General features: G+C 37.2%; 1 protein-coding gene across 7 annotated transcripts in view; it reads left to right on the plus strand.

Moving 5' to 3' along the window:
• Positions 1 to 12,035, plus strand: part of ATP2B2 (ATPase plasma membrane Ca2+ transporting 2) — a 432,242-nt gene that overhangs the window by 364,461 nt on the left and 55,746 nt on the right. For all 7 annotated transcript variants that reach the window (XR_005103974.1, XR_005103975.1, XM_037385876.1 and 4 more), the window contains 2 exons: positions 10,927 to 11,168; positions 11,732 to 11,966. Coding sequence is in view for 5 of the 7 variants with exons in the window: in XM_037385876.1 (XP_037241773.1) it covers positions 10,927 to 11,168; positions 11,732 to 11,966 (477 nt within the window). In the remaining 2 variants the exon portion in view is untranslated. The remainder of the gene's footprint in view (positions 1 to 10,926; positions 11,169 to 11,731; positions 11,967 to 12,035) is intronic.

A 12,035-nucleotide genomic window follows, 5' to 3' on the forward strand; every position in this document is an offset into this window, starting at 1 on the left:
TGGGTGTGTTTGCGCGGAATACCGTCTATATTATCTGTGTTTAGATAATAAATGATGTGTGTTTCAGAACTTTGTGGCTGAAATTAGTAGAAAACATGGATGAGGTGCATTCAGACTACTAGTGGAGGTGTTTGTTTAAAATGTGATAATATCTGATTAAAAGAGTGAACTAGTTAGTTAAAAGTGAGGAAGATTATGTAACTGGAATTTTGATGATGACATGTTCAGGAACATTGAATACGGTTTTCATAGGCAACCTTGGTGGGAGAAGGTCTTGAGTGTACAATTGCTAGTTAGATCGCTGCTAAACAAACTAAAGAAAATGTATCTCTGTTTCCTCAGATCTAAAAGATGAGGATTCAGCCCTAAAACAGACGTACTAATGCATTTAAAGTTGGCAAAACCCATGTAAATCCCTAGCAGTGCTTCTAATTTGGAAATACACTTTTTAAACTGCAGACATTGCCTTGAAATTGAGTTTTCACTACCTGATCAGCTCAACATTATAGTTTGTCTCCTTTCTCTGGTTTCTCTGCAGCACTCGTGAAGCCAGTCTAATATCAGCATGCAGTAAAACCTCAGTTTAATAGACCTAAAACAAGGTAGCAGATGTTGGGGTTGTCATTATGGAGGTACCAATTACAACTCTGCAATTAAGTGCAATTTCTCTTTTGCACTGAAGGAAAAATGTTCAGCTTATTCATCGTTCATGAAAATATAGCAAGCTTTTGCCAAATATATGGAACAAATTATCAGAAATGTATAAAATCTATCTATCTGTTCTTAATTTTAATCAGCTTGGCTTAGAAATGGCACATTTGTCACTGTCAGCTGTGTTCTAACCATTTCGGTGATAAGGGAGAAACATCTTGTTTACTTTATAGTGAGCTTGAACAGAAACCTTGTACTTATACTATATTTAAAGTAAATTGGTTGTTAATTAAAGTAAGTTAATAACAATTACTGTGTCTAATTATTTTGATTATATAGGTTACTTATCAACAGATCTTGTTGCTTTTAAACAAAGCTGAAATGGCAGTCGTATAAATCTAACAATTGCCAGTTCCTTGCGCATGTGGCTGTACGAAAGCACTAGAGTGGAGATTTTTAGTGTACAGATTTGGAAATAGGATACATTTGAGAGCAAATTGTCATTAAATCATACATTTTTAAGGGAACATATGAATGGTTTTGATCAAGAACAATAGGAAAGTCCCTACATACAGACAAATAACATCTTATAGTATAATAAATATACCAAGACTCTTCTAGGGAAAATACGGAGAAAAATCTGTACCTGCAAAATTCAGTTCAATGTCATCTGGAAACACTAAGGCTGGAATATCCTAATCATAACTATGATTAATCAGTATTGTCATAACATGGCAGACTTAATTCTTTGCACTGTCATGTGGTGTATTAATGTACCTCTGTTTAAATTCAGCCATTAATTGTTGTCTTTTGGTATTGAGAGATTTTTAAAAATTATTTTTATTTTAAAATTAAAAGACATCAAACCTACTATTTTACCTATTTTAATCTTGAAATGTAGACTATTTATGACAAAAGGGAAAAGTTCAAATTAGAGAACCAAGATTAGGAAATTAAAAGAAAAAACACGTGTGGCATGTCTTTTGATTGTGGAGTCATTTATGAGCTATAATTTATAGGTCAATGTTTGGTTCCTTAGAATAAGTATTGTTCAGTTATGTGACAGGACTTTACAGAAAGGTATTATTAATTTTAAAAAGTCATCAGTTAATATTTTCATAATTTGAGATCAGAAATCCTTGATCTTGGCCCAATTGAATTGATTACATAGATAAATGTAGCTAAATTTAACTTCATTAACTAACTCAGATATTGCTTTTACTATAGCTATCCCACTTTTTCTTTGGTTGGAAGCTGAAATAAGTAGCAACTTCTGTTCTAATTAGTTCTAACAATTTACGTTAGGAGTAATATTCTCATATGAATAGCGGAAATTGCTCGTATGTGTCAATATTTTGCAGGTCTGAAAATTTATGTGCAGGCAGTATAAATGCTTTGTTTGTATTTTTATCTCGCATCCTCTGTTCTGGAGAGGGAGTTGAAGAACTGTGAAGTAGGGACTAGAAAAGCGGATGGTGAGGTAGGTTGGAACCTGGCTGAATTGCTGGTCTCGGGGGGGTTTGTGGTACAAAGCCCACCTGGAAGCTCATCACTAGAGTGTATCCCAATGACCAGTAAGGGGGGGCAATACTGCTTCATGTCATTAGTGATCTGGATAACGGGGCTGAGTGCCTGACGTGCAAGTTGGAAGTCGTAAAAACTGGGGCTGTTCAGCCTGGAGAAGAGAAGGCTCGGAGGGGCCGTATCAGCGTGTATGAACACCTGGTGGGAGGATAGAGAAGATGGAGCCAGATGCTTCTCAGTGGTGCCCAGTGAAGTCAATGAGAGCAAACTGAAACACAGGGAATCCCGCTCAGAGATGAAAAAACAACGTTTTACTACGAGGGTGGTCAAACATGGGCATAGGTTGCCTAGAGAGGTTGTGGGCTCTCTCTCCCTGCAGGTATTTGAACCCCAGCTTGGCGCAGCCCTGAGTGACCTGCTGCAGTGGAGGCACTGGGCTTCGGTGGTCTCCCAAAAGAGGGAGGCTGGTGCCTCCCAGCCTCAACTATACCGTAATTCTGTAAAAAAATATATACAGGACTGACAGATCCATCTTTTAACTAGTGAGAAGAAGAAACAATTTTCATGTTTGTGGCAGTATTTTTTTGCCTTATCCTGGTTTTATTCAAATGAATCCAAGGCAAATTTGGTCTTCAAACTAAAAGGGTAATTTAATTATTTGTTATTAATATTAAGGGCAAAGTATTACCTCTCTTTGAGTGTAAAAATAGGTAGCAGTCAATGAGAGAGGGAGTAGAGACCGTCACACCAGCCTTTCAGTCTGTTCTTCATGCATGATTTCATCTTCTTTCATAATCACTCTTGGGGGAATTTATGGATAGTATCATTTTTTCCTTGTTCCTGTTATGTGAGCTGAAACAAGTATGAGTCCATATTCACTGAGCCACAACACTGCTGCTCTCTTAACTTTGCCGTGTTGATAGGAAATGTCACACTGATTCATTACATAATTACAGTTGGCCCCTTATTGTGTGATTGTCGCCGTGCTATTATTTGAGGCAACAAGAGATGTTGAAATACACCATTTTTATATAATGTTTTATTTGGCTAAGCTTGTATCCATCTCAAGGACTAGCAATGAGAATTATACAGCACCAAGGCATTGCATTAATTAGATATTGTTGCATTATTTTCAGGTCTGTCTTCATATAATAGAAAAAATATTAAATAATTATCCTCCTAAAGATTAGATAATTGTTCTGCATCAGAGGTAATCTGATGCAGGAAGTCTGGACTTGAACATCCTCCAGCTGTTGTGGTAGGTCTAATTCTGCCAGCTGAACTTAAATGGGTGCAATCTACTGTACCTGTGCTATAAACGATTTATATCCATTAACTAATACCGTCATTCTGGCTACCGTATGTATGTGTTGTTGTTTACACCCTACACAGTGAGGAGTCAAAAATTCCCATTACCAATTTCCTAGGAATTTTTGGCAGATCTGATAGTGAAGTCGTTGTTAAATACCCAGATGGGGCCCTGTGCTGGGGGGCAGTACCGAACGCTGTTGCTGCTCGCCGGAGGAGCCTGCTTTGCCACAGCTGGAGGGTGCAGCACGTGTCTGATGAGTGACAGGGAAGTCTTTTAAACTGCTTCCCTCTTGCTACATATTTCTTGCTGAGACAGTGTAACAGAGCTCAGCAGGATGGCTCGGTCAGCCTCCCACTGCGAGGGAGATGAAGGTTATCTTATGGCATTAACGATTTGAACTGCCAGCAAATTGGGGTCCTGACTTAGGCTTGACATGCGATATAAATGTATGTTGAGATGACAATTTTACTGTAGCAGAGAGTTCTAAATGACGTGAGGCTGCTGGCTGCGTTCAGCGTGTAGTAATTAAGGGGCTGTCCGGTGGCAGGTGCAGTGCGAAGGCAGCCTCACCACTCACTGCTGTAAAGTACCAACCTGGAAATGTACAACTCTGTTATTGAACAATGTTGGTGTTTACGTTTCTGATTTGAGTCTTCAGATTTGATGTCTCCCGTGAGTGCTGAAATGTTTCAAATGCTTTCATTGTAGGTTGTCTAGATGTGGAATGTGTGTCAGGCTGGTGAACAAATCAGTGCCGGTCAGTCAGGATTTGGAATAAATTTCCCTGATTTTGATAAGATTATGATGGTGGCTGCTCGTGCCTAGCATGAATAGTGAGAACGTGAGGTGGCTTATTTGGTGCACGTGTTCCCAAGAAATGGAGCTGCTATGGGTATTAGGCTTTTGTGGATAATGGGAAGCAAAAGGAATTAGCTGGTGTATCCCCTTTTCCAGTCTTTTCAGAACAGATATATGGGACGCACATCAATCCCGGGCAGCACTGGTGAAATCTCAGATATTTATTTATTTATGTGATCCATTTATTATTATTTCCCTCTCCACATTCTCCTTCGTTTTGATCCTGTTTTATGCTAGGGAATACTGCTGATGTGCTTGATTACCGATATACATCTGCGTAAATCCATTTTTTTCTCTCTTAATCCTGTCCCTCCTACTGATTTTGAATTCAAACACCCCATGTCCTCCTGTCTGCGATGGAGATGTTGAAGTGTCTAAATCATTAAAGAAAAAGGGATAGACTTGGTAATAGAGGGGGATTTACTAAAAGCACTTTCCTTTCTCCCATCACCTTCTGTTTGATTCTTCTCGTCCTATTCTTTTTCCTACAAAACAAGCTGTTCATAATCCCTGAGCTCAACATCCATGCCACCATTAGAGGCAACCGTCATCTGCTTTCCCTCGAGTCTCCTCTCTGTCAGAAACTCTTCAAAATCAAATTTCTTGTTAAAGCCTGTGACTTTTTTTATTTGAGATGAGCTGTAGTAGCATTCCTCAAAGTGTATTACATGGCACCCTGCAATATTTTTCTGATGTCTGCGCCGCACAGTGTAACCGTGTGAAGCACAAATCCTAGTATATTTAGAAAATATCAGCCAGTCTTAGTTACCAGAGCGTGTACAGCATCTATTAAAGAGTTCCCAAACACTTTTTGTTGTCTGGTTTAGAGCCAAATTCCAAAAGTATGTACCATCTGGCTTTGAAATGATGAATGTATAATAATTGGGCCCCAAAAATGGTGCAAAAATAATGGAGCAAATGGATCAAAGTCAGGAATTTAGAAGATCATAGCTATATGGGATGCAAGACCTCTGGTTCTTTGGAAATGAAATGCTTTGCTTGAGCTTGAAATGAAGTAAAGGAAGAGATCTGTATTGGTTTATTGTATACAGATTTTTTAATCCTCTGAATGTAAAAAGGAGATAAATTTTACTTTCTGGTGGACAGGCACAGTATAAGTGAATGGGGACATTTGTGTTAGTCTACTCAGCAGCATGCACAAGAATAAGAAAAAACATCAAACCTTTAAACTTTTACACTTTGGGCTTTAAATGCAGTGAGGGATCAGAGCAGTATGCGAGTTCAACACAGCCTGTTTCTTCTGGTGCCGAAATGATTATGCAACCAGCTCCGAGTTGTTAACTGTTCTTTTTCAATCCCTTATGCTGACCCCAATTCAAACTGACTTTTGATTTTAATTTAACTGACTTTCAACAGCATTGTACCTTGCAGTGATGATTCCCAGTTGTAAAACAGCATGCACATTACCAGAAAGCATGTTGTCTTCTCTGCTGTGTATAAAACAGAGGCAACTTATTAATCATTAACTTGAAAAAACTCCTTAAAATTCCAAACATTCTGAGGACATACTGTGATCTTCCTCATCACTCAAGTCAATAATGTTATTCTAGATGTGTCCTCAAAGGTAGCAAAGATCAGAATCTGCAGGAGATGTGAAGACTAATTTTTATTCCTAAGTAAAGACCTTATGAAAATAAATTTATAACATTTTAACAGTGTAGCTCTGATTTCAGGTATCTGTAGGGACATTTATCTTTAGGATGCTGTTTCAGTTTTCTTTGTTTGAATCTACAAAAAGATTTTTCAAGACTTCTGATGAGATGTTTGGAGTTTGGCTAACTGGTGTTACCCCAGCCATGCCTGTGATTAATATGCCAGCTGAGATACCGTTGGAAGTGTAATGTGGGCAGAAGTTCCGTGAAACCAAAGGCAAGTTCCGAAGTGGTGTTTGGGTCATTAGTCAGATAAGGTTATTAAGTAAACTTTCTAAACAATAGTGTAAAAAAAAAATAATAATCTGTAAGAGAACCTTTGCATATAAACCCCAGCCTGTCTCCAGATGAGCTTTAACGAAGTTTCTGTTGTGTTCTTATGGAGGGGTGTGCGTTCCTGTGTTGTTAGGTGTAGGGGATACAGCTACAGAACAATAAATACTCTTAGAACAAATAGTAAACAACAAAAGAGAAGATAAACCCAATTTGTTTCTGGATCTAAACATCCAGAGTTTAGATCATAGCTGAGGTGAAGGATCTGTGGAAATGGTCATACTATGAGAGACAGAAAAAACAGTGCTGCTGTTCAACTTCTGTAGTGCATGGGACCCCACAGGCACCTTCAGTTTGGACTAGAACAGCTGATGTCTAGTCTTACTGCTCTCTTATTGTCAACACATCTTTTGAAACAATTTCCTGTTTCGTAATTGAAAACTATTTAGTCAAGCAAAGTTTTAGATTCTTAATCCTTGGCTAAAAAGATCTTTCATTTTAAAGTTTTTCTCTAAGGGTAAACAGTGATTTCTAAATCTGTCTTGATTTAGCTTGAAGTCAGTTGAATAAACCTGTATCTCCAAAAGGCTGGTACATTTGATTATAAATGTAGTGTGTTTTAATCTCACTGTAGATATCTTCCATTAAACCACTGATTCAAATTATGTAACGAGGGATTATCTCTGAATTTGATAGTTCCAGTTTTTAGTAGTTCTCCTTTATACAGTATTCAGAATTAAGAAATATAAATATCACACAGTTCAAACAGCATTCATCCTTCTTGATTATTTTAAATTTTTACATTTATAATGTTCAAATATACAGAGAAAATTCCTGCAGGTCCTAGTTCTTTTTCCCTTTTTTGAGTAATTGAAGTACAGCGTGGAAATTTTTTGCAATTTAATTTTAAAAATATCTTTTCCTCTCTCTGTTTGCCTGTTGTGAGTGGAGTGGAAATGGAACATTTGATATGGATATAGTAATGTGGCAAATGTCATTTTTATTGTAATAAAATTGGTATATTTACAATCATAATTATTCTAAAGGAGTAGTTCAATCTGTAAAATACTGGAGAATAACACAAGAAAAATTAGGACTTCAGATAATACATGAAAACCTAACATTAACTTTGGAAAGACTACCTGGATCCTCTTGCCAGGTCCTGTCTTTTCTCATCAAAAGGGAGAATGAGAAAAATGAGCTTTAGTAAGTGTTATGGTAAAAATGGAAGCATTATATTCCTAATGTAAAGTTACAAGTTGAAGCACCTCTAAGTTATGCGCACAGTTTTATCTTTCTTCCTTCTTAACTGATTTTATTAGTCAACTATTTTCCAGTGAAATCATTCTGAAAATTCCTTTTCTAATGCAAATTCAGTATGAGGTCAATGCTAGCTTTCGGGTTAGTATCTTTAAGCCTTAATAATACAGCTGTACTTTGACCTAGAAACCTATTTTGATTTGATAGTTGTAACAACTATTTTTTTAACATCTGTCTGCAGTTTGTTTTACACGCAAGTATTTGCTTGCAATTAAAATATTAATATTATATAAGCAATATAAAGACTTGGAAGACACACTTGAAAACTCATTGCAAGGATCAGTGGAAAGGTGTTATTGGAGGAAGAGACTGAGGCAGCCTCTTCCTCGTAGGAGACTGTGCAGTGTGTGACCTTGTGACCAGAGCAAGAGCCTTCACTGAGCTCTTGAGAAACAGGGCACTCAAACAGACCCAAGTTCCTATTCGCAAATCACGGTTCAACAGCTTTCCCTCATATGTCGCCACAGGGTTCTCATTCTCCGAGGAGTCAATGATGTTGTTCCTAGGTAATTATTCAAAAGTAACCCCTTTGGGCTGTCCTTTGAATTGTTTTCCAGGTGCCATAAACTGCAGATTTCAGCAAGAAATAAATTTAGCTACAGCACAGTAGGACTTTTAAAAAGCCAGCAGCTTCTGCAAAGGATTGTCAAGAACAATCTGCAAGGAGACTGGTCTTGGCATATAGATTTTGAGCTGAAGCAGTGCAGGAGAGGAAGTGCTACTTGCCAGCTCTCACCACCATATGCTTTATCATAATGTAATGTACAAAGAATATGGAGACAACAGCTGCTCTAGAGGGAGGTGGCCACTTGTTAGATTTTGAAACCTTTCTGAAATGTCTGTTCAGTTTCTTTTCACGGGTATTTTTTCCCCTTGCTTACGTATTTGCATTCAAAAGATGTTCGCTGAAAGAAATCTATTTTTAGGCCACAGTAAGAAGAGGAGAGTGTGATCTACATTTTGTTGAAATAAAAATAATTTGAGAAGGACGCTAATATTTAGTTATATATATATTGTGAAATGTGGGTAGATTTTTTTTTTCCCCACAATATCCAGTCACATCAGGGCATGGTGAAATAATATGTAGAAATTAACTATTGTCTAGGATTGTATGTCTTTGATGGAAAGAAATTTATGGCTTTCATTGGTTTCCAGCATGCTTGCTGGTGGCTTGATGACATTCACATTTAAGTCAATGTCAAGATTCACTAACTTGAATGGCAGAGAGAACCAAAGCATAAATGAGGATTTAGATCTAAAATGGAAAAAGTTTGGTATGCTGTGCACAGAGAAATGGGTCTTCTCTAGCATGGCTACCAGGCAGTGAAGCTGATTGCTCTGCTGCTTTGAGAAACCTGAAGTTCTTAGCAAGTTTCAGGAACTTGCCTGCAATGTCATGAAAATTAACCTTAGTTATTTAAACAAAACTGTATTTTAAAGGGTATTTTTTTGACTCCTAACTGAGATTTTCATATCCAGTGAATGTAACAATCCTTCCAGGTACATATGACTACAAGCACTTGTGTTCTAAATTAGGGATTCTTAAGTGAATCTGAGAATCCACAGGGAAGTTACATGACAGTATAATGGGTTTATAGCAGGGCAAATTGTTATAACATATAATAAAATTAATATATCATATTAACATTTTTGCTGAGTGTCAGTGTTTTACATTGACCCTGGAGTAACGGGAATGTGACCCATGTAACAGTAAAAATGATGGTTCATATAGAAAAAGATGTTACAATTATTTTTGGGAGGATAAATCTCTTGAGACAGAGGTTTTTAGACTATTATGTCTAGCTCACCATAGATGCATCTCTCTGAAAAAGAAATGACACCAATCTGTCTGTCATCAGGTATATATTTTTCTGGTGATAGGAAAATGATTCCTGTGGAAAAAATCCATGTTTATTTGCTTACTTCAGTTCTAGACCAGTCTGCTGTTCTCTGTCTGATCTTCATTTTTTAAACCAGCTGCAATTGGTGGTTATCTGGAATACTTACTTGTTTACCATTGCTTACTTAAAGGTCCCCTTGTCCCTTTTTTGGCCATACTTGTTGCAAAAATTCTAAACTAGGTAGGATTACTGATTTGCAACTTTAATCACTCCCCACATTACCCCTCATGCCCCTGAGGGGTAAGGTAGGGAATTCCATCTATTTAGGAATCCCATTTCCAGAGTAAACTGGATTTTGAAGTCTCTAGTGAGATTGAACATGGATTCTCAGTGAAGTCCTGCAGTCCTAATTCTGTAAAATGTGAGGCAACATTTTAAGTCACCTTGAAAATTATGACTTACCATCTTATCTTGAGACAAATGAAAATCTCTTTTCAATGCAAACTGAAGTTGTAGAAGGACAACTTCTGTTGGTTCATGTCAGAGAAGTTCAGCCCTAGCTCAAGCAATGCTTGGCTAATTCTACTGAGTACAAGAAAGTTATTTTAAGTCACCAACAGTCTATAGTTCACACACTGGTCACTTTAAGACAATCTGGAGTCTTGACAACACAGGAACTTTTTGTTTGGTGTGCACTACACCTCCAGGAAATTTTGTAAATGAAATCTATGCGTGTTTTTGTTCATATACTGAATGGGAAGGTAAAGCCTTCCTTGACCCTAGGACAGAGGATTGCCAGGAGTTGCAAAATGTTTAGCCTACTCCATTTTTTCTAACCCATGAAGCATTTATTGTCTGAAGCAGCAGACTAAAGTATTGTAATTCTGGAAACAAGTACTTTTTAGACGTAGAACTATTCTTTTACAGATTGTTGGAAATACCTTTTTCACTGAGATTTACTGTTACGATTAGATGCAGACTTATATTTACATTAAAAATGCCTGGTAGAAAAAAAAAAAAAGGACAGTTCTTTCTTTAACTGGCCATTATAACCATGAAAGTCAGCAAAATAATGTAGTTCTAAGCAAGTGAGAAAAGGAAATCCTCTGTTTGTGACAAACATGGATTAATTATTTTTGAGCCTAAAGAAAGTTGCTTCTTTTTAATGATGCTGTTGCCTAACCATCACAAGCTATTCAGCTGTCAATGGCTAATTTAAAAGAAAAGAAATGCAAGAGACTGTATATAGCTATTTGTCTAGAGAAATTTTCCTCGTTGTGGGAATAGCTGCTTCAGGTCTGTTCTGGCTCTATGGATTTTTTGCTAGCTTTGAAAAATGGGAAGATGCATGAATGCACCGTTAAGAGTTTCAGACCTTGAACTGTAGTATATAACTTTGTTATTAATTAATCAGAAGGTATTGTCTACTGCTTATCATTACAGAAATTCATATCTAATTCATTCTTCTCTTTAGCCACCAGAAAAAGAGGGTGGCCTGCCTCGCCAGGTGGGCAATAAGACGGAGTGTGGTCTCTTGGGGTTTGTCCTGGATTTGAAGCAGGATTATGAGCCTGTTCGGAACCTCATCCCCGAGGAGAAACTCTATAAAGTTTACACGTTCAACTCAGTGAGAAAGTCGATGAGTACCGTTATCAAAATGCCAGACGGTAGTTTCCGAATGTACAGCAAAGGAGCTTCTGAAATTGTTCTGAAGAAGTAAGTTCAGTAGATTAGTTGCTGTGTTTTTCCAAAATGCAAAACATTTTAACACTAGTAAGACATACCATGGGAATTTTGATCTTTGGAATTTGCTACTTACAGTAGAAATATGATGCACTTTAGTAGTATAAGCCATTATTCTTTTATAATTTTTTTTTTAAGTGCTCACTCTTCAAAACTGTCTTGTTTTTCTTAACATTCACTAGCCAAAGAATGGGCTTGGCATTCGATAATTTATGGATGGATTCTTTACATTCAACCCCTTTGGAAAATAAGGATTTTTCAATTTCATTATAAGTTGTAACCTTGTTAATTACATGGGTATTGAGGAAATAATGGATGAAGGGCTCTTGGTGTCTCTGTGATGTTACAAACAAATTCTCTCTGATATTTTTCAGTTTTTTCAGTAGTGAATCTTCTTGTTTAATTTAGAAATTTAAAATTTGCCATCAAAACAAGAGAGAGTTGAATGAAATGAGCTGATACAAGGAAATACTTTTCAGCAGTCAGGCAAATACAAAATCAACTTTTTTTTTTTTTCTTTTCTTGAATAAAAAAAGATGTTCCAGGATCCTTAATGCCGCTGGTGAACCTCGTGTCTTCAGACCTCGTGACCGAGATGAAATGGTGAAGAAAGTGATTGAACCTATGGCCTGTGATGGACTGAGAACTATCTGTGTTGCTTTCCGAGACTTTAACAGCAGCCCGGAGCCTGACTGGGACAATGAAAATGACATATTATCTGACCTGACTTGCATTTGTGTTGTTGGCATTGAAGACCCAGTAAGGCCAGAGGTATGCCGAATTCTTACGTCATAAAGCATTTCGCAGAGAACTGAACATAAATCGAACTACAGATTTCTT

This window comes from Falco rusticolus, chromosome 4 (assembly GCF_015220075.1).
Source record: "Falco rusticolus isolate bFalRus1 chromosome 4, bFalRus1.pri, whole genome shotgun sequence".
Taxonomy (NCBI): Eukaryota; Metazoa; Chordata; class Aves; order Falconiformes; family Falconidae; genus Falco; species Falco rusticolus.